At 37.6% G+C, this 22,196-nt stretch overlaps 2 protein-coding genes and 1 long non-coding RNA gene across 9 annotated transcripts in view; 1 reads left to right on the forward strand and 2 right to left on the reverse strand.

The window, feature by feature from the left end:
- The window catches only part of LOC128827182 (uncharacterized), a 29,452-nt gene extending 13,945 nt beyond the window's left edge, over positions 1–15,507 (reverse strand). The window contains exon 1 of the long non-coding RNA XR_008442941.1: positions 12,235–15,507. This is a non-coding gene — a long non-coding RNA (uncharacterized LOC128827182). The remainder of the gene's footprint in view (positions 1–12,234) is intronic.
- On the forward strand, positions 1,865–11,039 carry ATP4B (ATPase H+/K+ transporting subunit beta). The gene is made up of 7 exons (XM_054010965.1): positions 1,865–2,098; positions 4,418–4,546; positions 5,677–5,790; positions 6,660–6,859; positions 7,746–7,802; positions 10,501–10,593; positions 10,773–11,039. Exons 1-7 carry the CDS (start codon positions 1,987–1,989, stop codon positions 10,932–10,934), a joined length of 867 nt encoding a protein of 288 aa, XP_053866940.1. The 5' UTR covers positions 1,865–1,986; the 3' UTR covers positions 10,935–11,039.
- A 3,674-nt stretch (positions 15,508–19,181) lies between the features above and the next one.
- The window catches only part of TFDP1 (transcription factor Dp-1), a 121,075-nt gene continuing 118,060 nt past the window's right edge, over positions 19,182–22,196 (reverse strand). For all 7 annotated transcript variants that reach the window (XM_054011019.1, XM_054011005.1, XM_054011035.1 and 4 more), the window contains exon 12: positions 19,182–19,420. In XM_054011019.1, coding sequence (XP_053866994.1) covers positions 19,273–19,420 — 148 coding nt within the window. In that variant the 3' untranslated portion in view covers positions 19,182–19,272. The remainder of the gene's footprint in view (positions 19,421–22,196) is intronic.

Below are 22,196 nucleotides of genomic sequence, written 5' to 3' on the forward strand. Positions count from 1 at the left end.
AGGCTGATTCGCCCGATTTCTGGAATCAGGCCCCGCACCTAAGAGTGCCCCGCGTACTCACCCCGGCAGCGGTCGTCTTCGGGGGCCTTGCTCCCCTGGCCAGAGTGCCGGCTGGAGTGCAGCAGGCCCCGCTCTCCTAGCTGGAGCTCTGGCCGGAGCGCAGCAGCCCCGCGGCCCCCCCTTCCCTCAGCCAGCAATCCGAATTGCCGCCCCGGGAATCAGGCCCCGCACTTGCTAAAGCACACCAGGGTTGGGGCCAGTGCCGACTCCATGAGAAGGGCCCCGAAGTCTAATGTCTCTTTCTTTTTTAATTCTAGGTTTAAAGGACCAGCAGATCTTACAGTGGTCACTAATATGGGATTCACCCAAGCAGCGGAGACCGTCAGCGTGCGGGTCACTTCTGGGCATCGAACACCTGCGAGAGTCGCACGATTTAAACCCTGGGCCTCGGCCCGAATGCTAACTAACTGAATTGAAACTTGTTGAACTAACAAGTACCACTAACGACAAACAATGAGTTCAGGGACGAGGTGCAGCGAAGCGAAGCTGGAGCAGTAGTTCCAATGCACCCTCACTGGCAGCAAGAAGGAACTGAGGGTGGGGGGAGTGCGCGGCTCCCCTTATAGCACGCTATAGAGGCGCCACTCCAAGAGTCGCAGCAGCACTCCCCCTATGGGTACTGCTAGGGGAAAAACTTCCAGCACCGGTGCACGTGGCGAGCACGCACACCTACTGTGGAATACACATGAGCAAGCACTCAAAGAACTTGGTGTCACTGAATTCTCAGAAAGTTTTGCTATTAACTTCAGTGGGACCCAAATTTAACCCTAGATATTTCTGACAGTAGGTTAACACAGACAGTTAACATCAGTTAATAAAGTTGAAGGATGGCAGTGTGGATAAAAGCAGTGAGTGAAGAGCTCTAGGATCTTAATCTAAATTCTGAACCATTATTTCTGTGTGTGCTAGTAGAACTTATCATAACCATTCTTTTTAAAATGGACTGAATCTTAAGTGTACATCCTTTCTTTTTTTCTGAAAAAAACCTAGGCAAAAGCACATTATGGTGCTGATCCTACAGAGACTTAAACAACTATTGATTTCAGCTTGACTACTCACGGTGCATAAAGAGAAGCAAATATCTTTGAGGGATCAGAGCCTCAGGTTGTGAAGTGAAACAATCAAAAGACAGGAATGCTAAAGTTAAGGTTGCCCACACAATTTTACTTCTGCTTCATTGTACACATGCATTACAAAACTGTCCTTTATCACACAATACTTTTTCCTGTAGGGCCCTTGCTTCATTTGGTATGGTGGTGCATAGTGAATGAGACTAGTGTCCTGCATGTGGCCAAAGTTAATATAATCAGAGAGTGCACTATAACAACTCTTCCAGTAGAAAGCAGGGAGAAATTCCCCTTCTACTTGTGAAAGGTGGCAAACTGGATGAATAATTGACCAAACTCTGTGACAACTTATTCCCCATGCAACCCCATGGACCTGATTGGGCTTTCATGTGCTGTAAGGGTAGAATTTGATCCAATCTTTGCAGATTTAAAAAAAAGAAAAAATGCAGGGAAGCAGTTCTCCTTAGCTGTTATCAAAGCAGATAAAGTTATCAAGCTGAATGTATCACAAGTTCTAAAGGTGCAGTACAAAACGTGTAACACTGGAGAGTTACTGAGGTATTAAAGAGAAAGTAGAAGGACATGTGATAGCAACTAATTTTTCTTTGTCAACCTGAACATTGTACTTTATCAGCAATGTTTATACAGGACAACATTTTGCCATGAGGTGGTTTCAGTGATATTGGGTGTAATCTGTTTGACCTTCAGGGAAGAAAAGTATAAAAAGCAGAGTATTCTTCTTGACCAGCTGTTTGGGCATCAGTTGAATTTCTTGGTTTCTCGTGTTCTTTGGGTTTCAGGGGGTTGTCTGTGTGTTTGGGATTTTTTATTTTATTATTTTTTTGTTGTTGTTGAGAAAATGGCAGCTTTAAATGAAAAGAAGACCTGCAGCCAACGGATGGAAAATTTCAACCGTTTCGTCTGGAATCCAGATACAAGGCAGTTAATGGGAAGAACCTTGATTAATTGGGGTATGTGGTCACACATGTCTACAAAAACAAGAATCTTTTCTTCTTTCTAGTGCTGTTAGAAAGCTGCATGACTTTTGTTTTTTTGTTTGTCCCTCATTAATTTGCTAGGATGAGATGATGAATGTTGCATGGTCATGGAGATCTCTTGTTTTTGTGGCATGCTTGTGAGTCACCCCAGGGATTGATGAGATATTTTGTTAAAGCACAAGTTCATTTCCTGAAATGTTTCTGAGTGTGAAGTTATTGAATGAAGAGATTTGGAATCTCTTAATTGTTTCACTTATTCAAGGATTTTTTTTTGCCATAACTAAAATTCCCGAACCACCATTAGGATGAAATGTATCACTTTAAGCATGACTTAAAACAAGACAATGAAAGAATCACTTGGAAAAATGGAGTAAGCACAGAGAAGAGCAACCAAAATGATTAAGGTGCTGGCAGGGTTGATATATGTGGAAAGATTAAAATAACTAAGGTCTTCAATGCTGCTCCCACCAAAGTCAATGGCAAAATTCCCTTTGACTTCCATATTTAATGTACATGATTCCATGATTTGTGAAACTGTGAAATAATTATTAAAATAAACTATGGCAAGTTAGCGTTTTTCAGAATTTCTACCAAAGCCAGACTGCAAACAGCTGAGCTGTCTTTAGCCAGGACTTTTAACATTTCTGACCAATTTAGAGACACCGTATCAAAGGCAATGAGATGATGGATAAATATTAACAATTGGCTATATAACCAGATAGGCCATTTTAATAAAGAAAAACTGATCCAAGTATTTTCCTCAAGTATGAGAATAGTTTTAAACCATTCTGGTTCAAATTATTGTGAAGGATGCAAATTAAGATAATCATTAATTATTAATACCTATGTGTTATAGTTATGACATGATTCTGACAGCAGGATTAACTAGAGGGGGCCTGACCTTGCAGTTTTTATGTACTCAAAACTCCTTTTAACTTTAATTGGTTGTTTTGGATGCTCAGGACTACAGGAACTGGACCTAATATCTAAATGTCAGGATAACACAGGAAACAGGATCTGTTTTTTTCTCTTCAGGCCCATCTGGGAAGCAAGTGAAGATAAAATTCAGATCCAAATATCTGGAAATACAGTTTGCCTTTCCAAAATGATTTTTCTGATTTCATTTCTGTTTAGTAAATCTGCTGTTTTATCCCAGCACACTGATGCACATTTCAGCTTAACCCATCCATCCATAAACAACCCTGCTTTTGCAACAACAATATGTCTCATGGTCTACATTCAAAGAAGGAATGCTCTGATTGATTTTAAAAAGGTTTCTTGTCCCACAGATACTAATGGCAGTTGCAGGTTACTCTCTCCCTTCTCTGCTCCTTTCCTGAGATAACCGATTTGCCTGTAAGATGTTTTTCTGAGCTGAAATTTGATATAATGAATCTTAACAGCAATTTTTAAATTTAAAAGAAAATCTACTTAAAATTAACCTTTCCTAATGTTGGTAAGTGCAAGGATTATATGATAAAAATTAGTGGGTTTTTTTTTAAACTTATTCCATGGGGATTGTTGTATTAATTATTTATGTAGAACTAACCGTGTGCTAGGTATTTTACAGACATGTATGAAGAAACAGAGACTGGTTCTAATCTCACACCATTGTAAATCAGATTCAATGATAAAGTGTGAAATAAGTGTAAGTGGGATCTGTGACCAAATCATATTTTTAGCAGACTGGTGTTGTCAGTGAAATTCATCAGGACTGTTTTATATCCTTCATATGGAATGAGCAGATAAGTATGGTGAACATGCAAAAATAGTCATGCCAAGAAGCAGCACAGATTTTTTCAATTTATAATCTGTGCTGATCACCAGTTACGTAAAAAAACACAAAACTTTTGTGTAATGGGTAGCCTTCAGCCCCTTCTTTCAAGCTATCCAAATTTACCTATGAGCTGAAAGAAACTATTAGTCAATAAATAATATCCAGTGGTATGTTACTCCACACCTTCACTATGTTCCTTATAAAACGGAACAAATTTATAACATTTTCCAGAAGAAACATTTCCAGAAAAAAAGTTTTTTGTAAATTAACAGGTAAGACTCAAAACATCAAATTTAGTGCACAATTCTGGAAGATGCTGAGTACCTTCAACTCCCACTGAAGTCAAGTTCAAACAAAGATTCTGTCCATTGGATTACTTTGCCTCTCCATTTTTCTACTCCTTTTAAGCTTTTTAGTCATGACAGCATCTACTAAAAACAAAAACATAGCAGGGAGGGACTTACTCGCAATATTCACTTTAACCTGATATTGTTAATCATACATTTTCCCTACAGTGTGGATCAGTCTGTACTACGTTGCTTTCTACATAGTGATGACTGGGCTGTTTTCACTCGCCATATATTCCTTAATGAGGACAATCAGTCCATATACACCGGACTATCAAGATCGATTAAAATCACCAGGTATAGTCACAAATACTGTCCATTTCATACCGTATGGCTAATGTATCAAAATCACTCTAGTTTTTCACAATACGAGTTCCTGTGTAGAGGAGTGATCAGGGTGCTGAGGACACAAAGCAGGGGCACAGGATCAGGGTCCTGACATCCTCTGGCTCTCAGGCTCTCATGGGTTTGTGAGCAGGCCCTGTCACCTATTTAAACCTGCCCTCTCAGCAAATAAATCAGGGGAAATTTCAAGAGGAACTTGGGGGAAATTTCCTCCCTTTCTATGGGTTTTCCCACAGAAGAGTTGTAAATGGGCCCTTATTTCCTAAACAAGACAGGACTAAGCTCTCCACTCCTTGACAGCAGCACCTTCAAGTCTCTTCAGACACTGTACACTCGGAGAAGAAAAAAAGACAGTAGTAATGTGAGATTTATAGAAACAGAACCATGGAAGTCAAGTGATATAGAAAGAGAGAGAACAAAGATGATGAAAGAAAAATGCCAAAAAGAAATAAATAAGGCGTAAAGTAAAAATAAGGTGGCCAAAGAAACATGGAGTTAGCAATAAAGATTAAGACTTGAAAATATGAACAGATAGGAGAGGGGACAGTAAAAAATTTGTTAAGCCAATCACTAGACAATTTATGTAGGTATAGAACTGCTCCTAATTAGGATTTTTAAACTGGGGAAGGGAAAACAACACAAGTTTACTGGCAAAATAATTACTGTCAAACATTAAATTTGCATGTTGGAAAGTCATTTCACAGAGAAATATACTTTGGCTTTTAGAATTGATACAATAATTATACCCACTACTTTTAACAAATGCTGGGGGAAATATAGTATAAATGAAATAGGACATCAGTCGCACTTGCATTTTAGGGCATTCTGAAAATAAGGGAGACATACTTGAATCATAGAGAAAAGAAAGCATTTCACAAGTAGCATAGATTTTTGCATACGCCCTCTGAAGATTTCCTATCATTCCTGTGCAGGATGATTAAATCACTTCCAACAGTGACTAGGGGCTCAGTGGAGTTCCACTGATAGCTTTCATTTCAGTGTCACATCTGCAATTAGTTTAAATAAATTGATTAATACCTGAAACACTTCTCTTTTCTTCATTTTTTCTTTTTTAAACAAAGGGGTAACATTACGTCCGGATGTCTATGGTGAAGGAGGATTAGAAATTTATTACAACGTCTCTGACAAAAACTCCTGGGAGAAATATGTAACAACTCTTCATAAATTTCTTTCGGGTATGAAAATAAATAAGATTTATTTCAATATAAACATAACATTATAGAAGGACAGATCACTGCTCCCTAGTAAACGGAGAGTTGAGTTTTTGCACTTAAAGTAGAGATTCAGTCTCTTTGCTTTGTAAGGAAAATACAGCATATCTTCCCACAACTACAGTGGAGTATAAAATAGTACATTTTTTCAGCATAGAATAAATTTTCTGAAAATTTACAAGTAAATCTGTTAATGAGCTTACGAGTCAAATTAATGTAAAATGGGTGATGCAAGAAATGCAGCACAATATACCTATTCGCCACCCCCCTGAATGATCTTAATATTGTGACACCATGAGGAGGAAAAAAGAAAGAAAAGAAGTTTAATCTCATATGTGACCACAAACACATATGCCTTAATTGTAATCATGTGGTTATTGCCTGGTGTCACTACAGGTCATACTTAAAGTTGTTTCGGTGCCCTAATACCTTAAGATATGTTGGGATTTATTTTAAGTTAAACCCTAGCTTTAAATTTCCTGAATTTCTAATGATTGTTTTGAGGATAATTTTAACATCCCCATAATGGATTTTATTCTAGATTATTGATTTGTACTGTCAACCTTCACTCCATTTTAACATAGTTTTTGTCTGTGAATTAGAGAATACAATTTGCTCTTGTTAATACTATTTGATTCTATTCTCTCTAGAAATACAACTAGGTCTCCCACAAAAAAAAACTAGTATTAAATATTAGTATTACTAGTAGTAATATTAGTATTAAAAATTACAATCTGTTGTAATATAGTTATATAGTATATAGAAATAGTTCAGTGCCACAAACCAGGATATGGAGGAATTAATTTTTTTTTGTTTGTTTTACACTGATATAGCATATAATACAACTGCACAACATGCCAACATCAACTGCACAAGTGAGAAATACTTCTTTCAAAAATCATTCCTTGGTCCAAACAAAACAAAACTCTCCTGCAAGTTCACATCAGATATGCTTGAAAACTGCTCTGGACTGGCAAATTCCACTTTTGGATTTCCAGAAGGAAAACCATGTTTAATTATAAAAATGAACAGAGTAAGTACCAATCCTAAAGTACCGAAAAAGAAAGACTGATGTGTTAACTAATGTTTGATAGAAGAATAATCAGAATAATTTTCCATGCTAGGGGTTTCTATATCACCCATTGCTGTCCACTAACTCAATTTTGCATTAGAAATTCAGGTATTGTCTTTTTCCTGGACAATCCTATGGATTACTGGAGAATTAGTAAAATTATGACATCATAAGTGCCAAGTAAATGAAACCTGAGCAACATAGGGGAAACTAATGTTTGCAAGAGCTAGCTGTGGAAGGAAAGCTTGTGTACTTGTTTTTTTCAGGTGAAGAATAGAGTCCTTTAAAAAAAGCTGCCACTTTCTCCAGTAAAGCCTTGTTTAGAGGGCTTACCAGCTCAAGCTTCAGCAGAGAGGAAGGGGAGGTCCTGCCTCATACTCCCCAGTGGTGCTTACTTCCTTCTGTCTTTGCTACTGGTGATGGAGATCCTGCCAGTTTGCACCTGAGAAGGATGTGCCTGTTTACTCAACCCAAGCCAGTGCTGATATGTCAGGTCATGGAGGGCAGCAAAACTTTTAAAAATGTTAAGTTTACTAATGTATTAAGTAATTTCTTCTTGTTGAACACTAGTCTCCAAACGAATGTATGCAATTAAATTAGTTAGCCTCACTAAGGAAAAAAAAAAAGCCAGGAAGCGATGGTGTTCCACATTGCAAATAGGATACTTTGTGATAAGGTGTTTTTTATTATTGCATACAATAAAAATGATCTAAGCTTCACAATTCTTACCAAGATCTAGAAAAAGGCAACCAAAGCAATATGCAAATCTAAATACATCATTTTTGCCAATGCTTTTATATTATAAATAATTCTGAAGTGACTAATGTGAACATTTATTATGTTTCAGATTATCAATTTTCTCCCTGGCAATGGCACTGCACCAAGGGTGAGCTGTACAGCTCAAGTAAGTACGGAATGCTCACATTTCAAAGGTTCCAAGCACTGCAGCTATCATTGATTTCAACAGGATTTATGGATGCTCTTGCACCTTTGAAAATAATTTCCCTAAGCAAACACTTTTCAATTTACAATTCACTGTAATGTCCAATTGTTCCTTCAGTAGAAGTATTCTTACCTGCATATACTTTTCAGATCCAGGAAACTAAGAAAATGGAAAGTTAATTTCTTTATTCTAACTCATTTGAAAACATAGTTCAGATATTGCTAATCAAATCAGACATTATCCTAACCAAACATACTTGTCACAATAAGTTTGAATGTTATCAGTTCTCCGCCACTACCACCTTACCTCCACAGTTTATTACTCATCTATAATTTACTATGGGCAATCAGTTAGTATACAAGACTTCAAGCTAAGAAAAAGGTTTGTTTAGTTATAATTTTGAGGGGGGGGGAAATCCCTTTTCTCATGTTATATCTATACTGGCTTCATTTGTTTGCTTGGTTTTTTTTCTTTTTTTTTTTTTTTTAAACTGGTGCAAATTACCTGGTAAATTACTTGGGCAAGTCACACCAGCACCAGCGCTGGTTAACACTGATGCAGTGTGCCTCTACTCTAGGTTTGCACCAGTGTAACTATATAAAAGTAGTTACATTGCTGCAAATTTCTCTAACCTTCAGTGATACAGGGCTTGATCCACAACAGATTGATGACAATGAGCTTTGGGTCAGGCTTTAAGGAAAAATGTATAAAAATAAAATGTGTCCAGAACAGAAAAAAAAAGTTATTTACAAAATTGGCATTCAGCTATCTGAGTAGTTAATTGCTTCACATAAAGGCTGGGAACTATGTATTTTGTAATACAGAATATACAACATGCTGAAAGAATCTTTCCAATCTATTGGACATGTCTCCCTCAGATATCACACAGCAGCATTTCCCAGACTTTTGAAAGCTGAGGCTCCCTTCAGGAAAATGAAACCAATCACATACCCCTTTTAACCTTATTATGTGTTGTTTAAGGTCTTCCCATATTTTAGAATTTTAAATAAATGAAATTAAATTGGGTTTTAAAAATGTGCTAGTAATTCTTTTTATCCTTTAGACCAGGGATCGGCAACCTTTGGCACGTGGCCTGAGGAAAATCCGCTGTCAGGCTGGGACAGTTTGTTTACCTGCAGCATCTGCAGGTTCGGCCAATTGCAGCTCCCATTGGCCACAGTTCACCATTCCAGGCCAATGGGGGCCGCGGGAAGCAGTGTGGGCCAACGGATGTGCTGGCTGCCGCTTCCCGTAGCCCCCATTGGCCTGGAACGGCGAACTGCAGCCATTGGGAGCTGCGATCGCCCGAATCTGCGGACGCTGCAGGTAAACAAATCGTCCCAGCCCGCCAGCAGATTTCCCTGACAGGCCACGTGCAAAAGGTTGCCAATCCCTACTTTAGGCTAAGAAATTACTTATTTTCAATACTGGATATCAAAGATGTTTATAATATGATATTCCTCTCCTTTCTTCCATACTTTGAATACCAGCAAACTAATTAAACTAAGTATCCTGAGTATCTGAAATAGTTGACCTTTAAAGTATCATCAGTGGTATCTGAAATAAACAGAGGAGTTCACAACTCGGAGCAATTGTTTCAGGCTCTCTGAAAACTCAGGCAGATATCCTGGAATTTGTTAGCTCTTGTCACTCTTTGGAGGTTTCTCTTGACAACCATAACAGCTAGAGATTAATTTTTTTCCAAAAGAAAACTGAGACTGTAGAATTCATTTCAGTGGGACAAAGTTAGACATGTTCTCAAGTGCTGCGCTGATAAAGTATGGATTGCTGAACTGGGGTCTGTGCATATTATTTAGGTTTTAATAGCTATCAAATACTTAGAATCATTCAGTCACCAAAATGTAGGGCTAACGGGACCTTGAGAGGTCATCTAGTCCAGCTCCCAGCCCTGAGGCAGGACCAAGTATATCTAGACCATCCCTGACAGCTGTTTATCTAACGTTCTTAAAAGCCTCCATTAATCGGGATTCTACAACCTCCCTTGAAGCCTATCCCAGTACTTAATTATCCTTACAGTTAGAAAGTTTTTTCTAATTTCTTCCTTGCTGCAGATTAAGCTCATCACTTCTTGTCCTACCTTCAGTGGATATGGAGAACAATTGATCATGGTCTTCTTTATAACAGCCCTTGACATATTTGAAGACTGTTATCAGTTTCCCCCTCATCCTTCTTTGCTCACAACTAAACATGCCTAGGGTTTTTTGTTTTTTTTTTTTAACTTTTCAGGTCAGGTTTGCTAAATCTTTTATCATTTTTGTTGTTCTCCTCTCAGCTCTTTAATTTGCCCATGTCTTTCCTAAGGGGTGGGGCCCAGAACTGGATACAGTACTCCAGCTGATGCCTCACCAGTACTGAATAGACAATACTGTTAATACATTCCAGAATGATACTAGCCTTTTTTGCAATGTCACCACATTGTTGGCTCATATTCAGTGTATGGTTCACTATAGCTCCCAGATCCTTTTTAGCCATACTATTGTTTAGTCAGTTATTTCCCATTTGTATTTGTGCATTTGATTTTTCTTTCTTAAAGTGTAGTACTTAGTACTTGTCTTTATTGAATTTCATGTTATTGAAAACTGAGTGCTGGTTTATAGTTTGAGTGCTAACAAATCTGATTTCTTACCTTCAAAAATAGCATGAGGACTTCAGCCCACTTGAACTACAATATTACCCAGTCAACGGCACCTTTAACCTTCACTACTTCCCTTACTATGGAAAGAAAGCACAGGTATATGTTTCTGAACTCAAATTTGTGGTTTTGTTCCCCTATGTTTTTATCAGATCAGCAGTTTGAAACATCTCTGTGAAATTATGTGAATTTGATCAAAATTTAATGCACAATTTATATTTCTAAATTGATAGCTCAAGCTTTCAAAAGAAGGTTAAAAAATCTCTCTTTCATCCCAGCCCACCTACAGTAATCCTTTGGTAGCAGTGAAATTTCTCAACATTACAAGGAATACAGAAGTTACCGTTGTGTGCAGAGTCATTGGAGCCGGAATTACCTCAGATAACCCTCATGATCCATATGAAGGAAAAGTGGAGTTCAAAATGAGAATACAAGATTAGGTATTACTGGTACAAACGAAGACATTTCAGAAAAGTGGGTGTGGTATGAAAAGTGACTTAAATGTCACCACATTATTTTATATTTATTTTTTTCCATGATTCCCAAATAAACTGAAATCTGAGCAAATTTTAACAAAAGACATTTTGTAAATACCAGTACTAAAATATCCAGCCATCTAAAAATCAAGATATAATTTACAATATATGAAGCAAGGTAGTAATTTTTCTTGATGTATACACAGAATTTGCTTTTCCATAGCTACTGTATGTTGGTGCTTTAGCACAAATACTATTATGAAATGGCTTTCCTCTAAATTGAGCATATATGATTCATGAGAAGCATGGACAAAGTACCAAGATGTCGATTTTAGTCACTTGTCTGGAAACAACTAATAATTATTCTTTACTAGGCCATTGTAGAAGCAATTCAATTGCTGCAAAAAACGCATTAATACCCTGATGTTTTGAAATACTAGCTTGCAATGTAATTTTATTACACATTAGTTTTATCCACTTATATACTATCAAAAAGTATATTCAAATCTAACTGTATCACGCATTAACACATTATATTCTGAACTGTTTAGTCAGTCGTATTATTTGTTTTATGATACAAATCAATGACTGTAAAAGAAGTGACTTGAAAATTAGCCTGTGTAGCTTATAGCAGTATTTAGTATTACACCTTTTACAACTGCTGTATGTGTACTATTTAATAAAAACTCATCAATGAAAATGTAGCATCTAACTACATCTATCAGAGTTGGGGTAAAAGCACAAGTGAGCAAAGAATATATTACTTCTGTAAACTAGTTACAACCATAGAGTTTTGGCTAGCTAGAATGATTCTGAAAAATTAAGCATGTTTGACGATGTTAAAAGTAATTCATGTACAGAATTATTTACAAATATTAAAAATCAAACTAACAACTGATATGAAAAATAGTAAGATTTCTAAAAGGTACAGTACAATATGCTTTAAAACTATTTGGGGTAAAATCCAGGATATTTTAAATAGATAAGAGGCACTTTGGAGAGCAGTCGATTCCAAAAATATATTTTTGAATCCCCAACTTAATTGAATTGGACATTCCAGAAACTGTGAAAACATACTAGCACAGCAAAAGCCAGACAAATAGCCTGTCACTTGGAATGACCAGCCTACTGAAGAATCTTGGGGGTGAAGACTCCTTTCCCTCCATAGCCACCAAGAGACTTTCAGTGCGCCTCATTAAACTCAAATTAAGGAGTATTTGGAAAATTCTGCATTTCAGGGAGAAGAAATAAAATTTGTTCTTACCTGTGATTTTCCTCTCCTGGACCTTTAATGTCTCAATATTAACAGTGAGCTTTTGCCTCTCTTCTACGTGATTGGATGTAGACCAAACCTTTTGTTCTGGCTGTGGCATTGGACTGCCTCCCCTGCACCTTTCCCAAAATAACATTCAAAGCTACAATATACTGAACCTTCTTGTTAGCCAAAATACTTACTCATGCTCTAAAGTAAACTAATACTATCAGTAAACAGGGCATTCAGCCATTAGCAACAAGCATACAAATCTTCCTCTGTCTTGCAAGAGGACTCTGAGTGGCTGTATCTAGTACAGCCCAAGCTGCTACAACCTTTACAGTTGAACCAGGCAATGCTTCATCACAAATCCATACTCTCCTGGGAAAACTGCAGTTCATTGTTGCTATAGTTTGGATGCTTGTTTTGCCCCTAAGAATAATACAATTAACAAGTTTCCCAAGGACTCGGTAGATGCAAATTCACATTCCCAGATTTGTAGTAAGGACCACTAGGATCACAGAATCATAGGTCTGGAAGGGAGAGGTCATCAAGTTCAGTCCCCTGCAATCATGTATTGGTCTCACCAATACTGGGTACAAAAGTAAAATAATTTCCCTACTATTACTCCTCACTACTCCCTTTTAGGCATCTAAACCATACAAATTAGCCTTTTTTGCCACCATGTTACACTGGGAACTCACATTGAATTGCATTATTTGTTCCTAGATGTATAACTTGGCATGTGGCTGTATTAAAATGCATTTTGTTTAAATGGACCCAGTTTACCAAGCAATCCCGATCATTCTGATGCCTGCTCTGTCCTCATCTATATTTACCGTACCACCAATCTGTCTTCCACAAATTTTGTTAGCAATGATTTTGTATTTACTCAGCAATTAATAGATGAAGATTATGAATAGCATTAAGCCTAGAAACAATCCCTGTGGAACCCCACTAGAAACACCCTGAGTTGATAATCAACACCTTACAAAAGTCTAAGGGCTTGTTTTCACCTATAGCAGCACACTGCACTGGTACAATTGTGTCGCTATAGCACTTTAGTGAAGACGCTCCTATGCTGACGGGGGAGAGCTTTTCCTATTGGCGTAGTTAATCCATCTCCCTGAGAGGCAGTTGCTATGTTGGCAGGAGCAGCTCTCCCACTGACATAGCGCTGTCTACACGGAGGATTAAGTTGGTATAACTATGTTGCTCAGGGATGTGGATTTATTTTCCATAATACCTTGTTTTCAGGAATGAATTATACTCCTATCCTTTAAACCAGGGGTAATCAATTATTTTTGTCAAGGTCCAAATGTCTTGGTCAAGGTATAGTCAAGGTCCAAACTTCAGAGAAAATAATAAAAATAACGATGATAAAAATAAGCGTCTGGTGGTTCGGATTTGGTCTGTGGTCAGCTTATTGACTGCTCCCTGCTTTATATCTCTACCAACTGAATCCCATATCAGCTTTTCTATTATTTTGCCCAGAACTGATGTCAAGCTAGCCAGCCTATAGTTACCCCATCACATTTGCCCATTTTAAATACTGGCCCAATATTAGTATTCTACAAGTCTTCTGGCAGTTCCCTCGTATTCTATGATAAATTATCAGCAGTCTAGAGATCTTCTCAGCCAACTCTTTTAGAACTCCTGAGTGCAAGTTATCTAGGCTATATATTCCTAGGTTTTGTAAATATTTTATTAATTTCCATAAAATAATCAAAAATACAAAAAGGTAAAATGACTTACAGCTTTTGTAGGTTACCAAACACCACAAATTTCACAGAATAGCCAATAAAAATATGCAATTACACAACTTTACAATTTGTCAAAGCTGCAAGATCAGACAATACAAAAATCAAACAATATTACGCAGACATAACATGTTAGGCTGGGGATAAAAAAAAGAGAAACAAATAGGCAAAAAAGGGAATGAGGGATTAAGGGAGAGAGGCTCAAGAAGAGGAGAAAAAGTAAAGAGGGCAGGTGGACCGGAAGTCTGGCATTATTTGAGCCATCTCAGCATTCTTTATTCAAATGTATCAAGAAATGTGGTCCAAATGTCTTTGAATTAATATAATTGCCTTGTACATTGAAAAGCTATTCTTTATTTTATTCTTAACTCACAATTCCAAATAGCACTACTCTATTTTTGTAAAATCATGTGCTTGGTAATCACTGTAGCCCTGAAAAATTAAAGTCTTTGTGGTGTAACAGTGCAGTAGGTCTGTAACCTAGGATGTAATTTTCAGCTAAAGTTTGGCTGCTGAAGCGAAGAACTAATTGTCACTGGTGTCTACCTCTTTCCACAGCTGCCAAAGTCCTATAGCATATGCATTAGAGCTCCTTTTGTTCTATTACAGCACCAACAAATAGCAGAGTACAACCTCCCCCTCCCATCTTGCACAAACTCTGTGACATCCGATACATTTTGAATAAAATATCTTTTGCTGTATCAGACCCACAGAAGCATTGTTACCTCAGATCCACAGAGGCATTTTTAACATTCCATAATAGGCTCTGCCATTGGGGGTCTTTTGAGGGCTGTGATCATTCCTCTTCCTATGCTTTTACAAAGAACTCCAGACCAATGGAGTTCCTCTTCATCAGTAAGGCATACATAGTGGACATGGGTCTTGGAAGTTTATGAAGCATTTCCAAGGTTCCTAGTACATCTGCGGCCATTTCCAGAGCATCCAGAACAAATTCATGAATTAGTTAGTTTTATTTGTAAGTACTGCAGCTCTGCTGGGTGGAAGGTCCTACTGTGGCTTTTAGTGTTACAGAAGAGACAAAGCTCTCATTGTTTATTCTTCTTTAGTTACTAATGGACTGGAAAGTACTTCATCTTCCTTCACAAGGTCTTTCAGTCTTGCTGTCCACTGACAGTGTGTGCTACAGCAGAAAATATATCATTGAAGCTTCCTAACAATCCATTCTTACCAATGAATTGGATTGGCATCACTGTCAAAGTTAACATTACTGCTTCCTCTTTCTTAAAAGCCTTCTCTAGAGGGAGAGATGATTTCACTGCTACTTGCTCAATTTAGTGAGGCCTTTGCTCATGTACCAGGTGGGAGTGGGGTAATTTCCTGTGGGGATGCTGGGAACTAATCTCCCCTCCCTCCCACCCCCAACCTGATTCTGCTGAGGTTTCTGGCAAGGCAGAAAAGCCAGGATCGCTGTGTCAGGTTGTAATTGTGCTGAATACACAGTGTAATTTCCTGGCTTTTAGCTTTCTCCTTCTCTGCAATCTTTGGCCCAGCAGGAACACTGGGGAGAGAAAGCATGTCAAACTAAAAAAAAAAAAAAAAAAAAAAAAAAAAAAGTTGACATTCCTTTTATACTTTCCAAACAATTAAGAAATGAGATTTATCTGAAAAAGCTGTCACAGATGTGTATAGCCTACTATCTGTACTTTCTTGGAGGCAGAGAAATCTGGAAAAGGCTCAGAGCAAGTGGTACCATGCAATAGCCAGGACAAAAGGTCTACTCTGCTTCCAATAATCTAGGGGAGTAAGGAAAACCCACTGAAGATTGTGGGCCATCAAGGTAGAAAGGCACCTCCCTCCATCAAGAAGTTGATTCTAATTGTGTGACTTGTGTGCAGATCCCTTTTTGAACAAGGCGGCTGCATTAACACATGGTGGCAGAGAGGTCCACTAAAAAAAAAATCCATCCAAATTTCACAGTAAGGTTTTCTATTGGGGTGAAGGTTTCATAACTCAGATGAAAGTTACTTGTATTCATCTATAGCAGAAATTCAAAGATTTTTCTTTCTTATACTTATCTCACCTAAACTATTTGCCAGACGATCAGATTCAAGATCCAATGCACCACATAACTTCACTTATTTACCTTCCTCTGAAGAAATTATCCTGGGCTGCAGAGGACCAGAAATGTTCTTTAAAAAAAAAAAAAAAGAAAATCACTTTTTCTTTTGAAAAGAGTGGCAAAATTCTATAGGGGAAATCAAACAATTTGTGATTCCAGAACTGGTAAACACTATTTGCAAAGGCCCTGAACTTCTATTGCCATAAAGGGAAAGGTGGTACCTTCTTCAGAAAATGAGTCATTTTAGAAAACCAACAAGCCAGTAACAATTTGTGTATGCCGCCCGAAGCACACTTTAGAAGTAGACCCTTTCCAGATACACACACTGCAACTTTACAAAATATTATCCTCCCCTTCCATAGTAATCAACAGGACATATTACAAAAAAGAGCAGGCAAATGAGGGGAGACAGAGCATGTTACTTCCCTATCATTGTCTTCTCCTAATCCCAGATACTCTATTTTCTAATCTATTCTTCACTCCTGAGGGCATTCTGTGCCAAAAATTAAAAATTCTGCACCAAAAAAATAAAAAATCCTGTGTACAGTATTTTAAAATTCTGCAACTGTTTGTCAATAAATGAACATATAGGGTCCAGCATGGCAGTGGGGAACACAGGCCACTGGCTGCATGAAGGTGGGAGATCACCCTGCAGCCTCTCTACCCCACATCCCAGGGACAGTGACTCAGTGGTGAGGCTGCACCCAATCCTGACACAGCACAAGGCCTGCCCCAGAAACACCCTGGGGCCCTGCCCGTCTGCGCCAGGCTCAACCAAGCAGGATCCAAGTGTGGGTGGATCCAGGTGGGGGTGAGAGGATTCTGTGTGGGACAATCTGGGTGCAGGCAGCCCATTGGGGAGTCTAGTTGTGGGGGGTTCTGGATGCACAGAGGCTCGTTGGGGGGGGGGTTCCAGATGCAGGGGCATTGGGACTCTGCAGGGGCTTCTGGGTAAAGGTGGTTGGGGCTCAGTGGAGGGGTCTGAGTGTGGGGGTGTCAGTGGAGGAGTTTGGGTGGTGGGTGAGTGGGGGTCTGTTTGTTTTGCTTTCCATTTTTTTCTCCCCACTACCTCTCATTAATTCTCCCTTCTGTCTCCCTGTGAAGTCCCCACCTTTCAAGTATCTTTTCCTCTTCTAGTTCTCTACCTCCCCGCTTCCACTCTGCCAGTTCCTTTCCTTTTCCTCTTCCCCAAATCCGTTCTCCTCCATGCTTTTGCTCTCCCTTTTTCTTTCCTTCCCCCATATACCAAAGGGATCCATTCTGAGCAGGTGACTACTTGAAGAGCACATTAAGTGAAGTCTGACAAGTAATTTAAAAGAAGCCAATGGATGGATATTCTCGACTTCCTGGTTTCTGCCTTTGCTAGGAAGGATTTCTGAAGTGGGGGCAGTGTAAATAGATTAGTTTCCTCATCCCTGGCTCCAATCTTGCTTCTATTTCAGACCCTCTCCTTTCAGTTTTGTGGAAGTAATCAGAGACAGGAAATGAGGAAAAGGGAGTAGCTTTTGAGACTCAGGTGCTTCATTAATTTTTTTCACTACCACAGCCTCAGCTGAGAACTGCTTTATACCCTCCCTTTTTATCTTTTTTGTCCCCAACTATCAGCCTTCCTCTTCCCCCATCTGTCCTCCCTTCCTCAACAGGTTTTCTTCTAGTCCAATCCTAACTGATGAATTTTAGAACTCAGGAGACACACCAGTCTTTGTGCTGCCATTCAAATATTGTGATAGGCTGTGCAGATACAGATGTGGCTTCTGCTCTTCCTTGCAAAAGTGGATGGGGCTGCCTCAGCTGCTAAGGAAGGATTGTTGCTCACATCAGTAGTGCAAAGGAACACATGCATCCTAGGGTATGATGAAGCAGGACATCTGTTTTGTTACCCATTTAAAAACAATGGGTTCTTCTAGATACTCGCGTCTCCATGGGGACATCTGCTAAGCCCCTGAATAAGATTAAAAATTCTAGGTAGAATAATCCTAAATTAGAAAAACACAGAGTTTGTTAAAAATGCCCATGCGCGTTTTATTAATAAAAACTAACAGTGCCAAGGTTAAACAAGTCAAACAATTAAAGTCTTTTTATATTCCATAAAATATTACAGAAAAGTTTATTTGTGTTTCAATAAAAAGACTACTGTCTTAGATAGGCAGCTGACAGTATTTGTGCAGTTAAATGTTTTGTGAATAAATTTTAAAAGACTACCACCTGCCCTGAAATTCCTTTTATAAAAAATGAACTATTAAAAATGATTGACAATTTTGAGTTAAAAAACTTAAAACAGTCTCTATATTTAATTTCAACTTTATAATAGATTACAGGAAGATGCTTATGAAACAAATACAAACATTTGTTTCAGTACATGTCTTTATATGATAGACTTATAAGTATGTAAACAACTATATAATAAAAAGTTTCCAAAGTCTGCCTGTAAGAAATCAGGCAATTTTTACCATAAGCAATAACTCATTCCAAACCTTCAAGACATTTTATATAGCTGCATCAGCTGGCAGTAAACATTTGCCAAAAACTTTGTAATTCATATGTCCCAACATACAGTGAAAAACAGCATATAAACTTGATGGAATCGTGTTAGATATTATTTAAGGGAAAATAAATTCACATCAACATTTATGGAATTTAACATGTAAAAAAGTAAGATGGATCTCTTGTTTGGTTCTTTGGACACTGCATGATTATCAAAAAAAACAAAACAAAACCCACAACTACTACATGAGCTTGCCATCCCGCAACAAAGGCGGTCATCAAAATACACTCCAAATTTATGGCCATTCAGTGTATCCATTTCTTACTGAAAGTTAGCATTTTATTTCTTCATTGATGTGGCTACATTTTCTTTAGCAAACTCAGCAATAACATTTGGGGCAAAATGCATTTTCCTTCAAGTTAAAAAAAAAAAAAGGAGCAAATAATAAAGGCTCTGCATTAACACACTGGTATCAAAACACACATCCACACCACATTTAAAAATATCCTACATAAAACATCCTTATTTGCTTATCTGAGGCGGAATTTCTAAACTCAGAACTGCTTACCATTATTTTCCTTGTGGGACGGGGCAAAATATATATATATATTATATATATATTTATTTTGAGAGAGAGAGAGAGAGAGAGAGAGAGAGAGCGCGCGCGCGAGTGCATTCTCTCCCTAGAATAATTTTATTCCTGAAAAGTATACAATCAAAAAGGATCAGTCATCATCATCATTTTCATTAAAGTCATCATCCTCGTCGTCATCATCTCCAACATAAGAGACTGGTGTTTCAACTCTGGAGCCACTGTACTGCGATCCATTGGAACTTGTTGCTAACATCCCGTCTCCACCATTGGTGAAGTCACTGAAGTAAGAAAATTAAGTTTTTTAAAAAGAGAGAAATGTTAATTAAACTGTTACTTGTAACTGAAGTGTAACTCTTAATGAAACTTAGAACATTTCCAGGAAAAGAGTCATCAGGGTTTTATCTACTCCTCTTCAGCACCCCAACCACCTACTTTTGTAACTGGTGCGATATTTCATTATTAATCACATTTTTTAAATTGTTTCCTTCCCAAGATCGCAAATCCATATTCAAAGGCAAATTGCAACAGTTAAAAACAGCTAAACAAATCAGAGAGGGAAGACACTTGCACCTTTTCCTATAGTTTAATGTACCACTGAAAAATTGTTCAAAGAACATTTTAGCGATTCAAAAGTCTGTTTACCAGATTTCACTCCAAATAAGTTTAGTGTTTTAAGGCCAGAAGGTACCATCAAATCATCTAATCTCATACCCTTAATTATAAAGGCCATAGAATATCATCAAAACTAAGGCATATTTTCCATAAGGCATCCAGTCTCGATTCAAAGGGTATGTCTATACTAGCCACCGGATCGGTGGGCAGTGATCGATCCAGCGGGGGTCGATTTATCATGTCTAGTCTAGTGTAGACCAGGCAAAAGACTTCAAGAAGTAGAGAATTCATCACTTCCCTTGATAGTTTGGTACAATGGTTAATCATTCTGTTCAAATATGTGCCTTATTTCTCACTTGAATTTGTCTGGCTTTAACTTTCAGCCATTGGTTCTTGTTATGCCTTTCTTCCCTAGATTAAAGAGTTCATTAGTACCTAGTATTTTCTTCCTGTGAAGGTACTTATCCACAATCAAGTCATCTCGATCTTCTTTTTGATTAACTTAAACAGAGCTTCAAGTCTCTCCCTGTAAGGCATTTTCCCCCATTATGTAGGTACAGCCTGCATTATTTACTTCTAGATATATAACCTTGCATTCAGCTGTATTAATAAAAAAACAAAAAAAAACCAGTTTACCAAATAATTGAACTAGCGTGAATAACAGGGGTATGAACTGTAGAGTGCACTAATATGTTGCAGTCTCACTGCCCCGCAAAGATCCTACTGGTACAAACAAAAAGGTACTCAGTGCACGTTAACATTACTTTTTGGTTCATGTCTGCAAGGTCTACACAGGGCAATTAAGACACTCAACAATTCACACCCCTCTAGTTTGCACTGTGGCACAGGGTAGAATACACCCGATTGCTCTGTATGAGTTCCCTTGTCCTTGTTATTTACCACTCTGTCTAGTGTCAGGCTCCCATTTAATGATTCCCCATTGACAGCCACTCTGAGACTTCTTAATTTACCAGCTAATTCATTGAAGATGTGCTTGATATTGTACAGTGCTACTTTAAAAAAAAAAATCAATGTTCTGTGGTACTAAGTCAAGGTACACCTTACAAAAGCCTAAGAATATTAAATCTAGTTACCTTTATTAACTAAACTTTTTACAGCTCATCAAAAAATGAAAATAAATTTACTAGACAAGACCTATTTTCCATAAAACCATATTGACTAGCATTAATTATATTCCTATCCTTTAATTCTCTATTTATTGAGTACCATATCAGCTTTTCCTTTATCTTGTCTGGGAATTATGTCAGACTAACTGGCCTGTAATTACCAAGGGTCATGCTGCTTTCCCTTCATGAATATTGATACATTAGCACATTTCCAGCCTTCTGTGATTCCAGCCTTTCTGCATTCCAACACATATTAAAATCTAACCTCAACAAGACAAATCTCCTCAGTCAATTCTTCTAGGACTCTTGGGTGAAAATTATCAAGATCTGCTCATTTAAAAGTATTTATCCCTCACAAATGTTGTTTAACATCCTCCTTGATTACTAGTGATGAACTACTTACCAACTGTCCCTCATGCAATATGAATAAAAGATATATTAATACACACTTGTAAGGATAATGTATCATTGTTAAGAGAGAGTGAAAAGTATTTCAATGTTTAAGAATATAAAGGGGTAAAATATAAGAGTGATGCAAATCTAAATGGTATAAATAAGAGACTGGAAATGTGGAACACTGCGCTGTTCACCTTAATTACAATATCTATGACAAATAATAATGGTACAGAACCATTTCACAGAAGAAATATGACTTTCCTATACTTTAAGTACCAGTTAAATTTTAAATATATAAATTGTGAAATACTAAAGTTATATACTCATTAATATTACTAATATTGTATTAGTAACACAAACATATAAGAATTAAAATACCAGCAGCTTTAGAGTTCAATGAACACAGGACTAGAAGCCAGTTCTAATCCCAGCTCTACCACTAACTCAATGAATAGTTGAGGGCAAGTCATTAACTTTTCAGTTTTTCAGTAATATAGGCAATACTTATCTGACGCAGCGGAATTTTAAGAGGATTGTTTGTAAAACATATACAAACAATTTAGTAGTATAGTTTCCAAACTTGATGGAAACAAAATATCAGCTGAGAAATGACAAATTCACATATGAAGCAACATTTTCTAACAATGTTTGAAGTGAATTGAGTCATATTTTCAATTAGCCAAATCATAAGTAGGGATGAGCAAAGCCCTAAAGAAAGAACTGACTGCAACTCTGGATCATCCTTTGAACATAATCTCAGGTTCAATGGTTTGATATAATACTGTGTACTTTAATTTTCATACCATTCACATGCATTTTTACATGTCTGGAATATGCCTGAAATATCTTATTTGTAGTATTTTTTGACTTGGCCAAAATAAGAGGTTCTGGAATCTCACAAGAAAAGTCATTTTGATTT

The sequence above is a fragment of the Malaclemys terrapin genome, chromosome 1 (genome assembly GCF_027887155.1).
Source record: "Malaclemys terrapin pileata isolate rMalTer1 chromosome 1, rMalTer1.hap1, whole genome shotgun sequence".
Taxonomy (NCBI): Eukaryota; Metazoa; Chordata; order Testudines; family Emydidae; genus Malaclemys; species Malaclemys terrapin.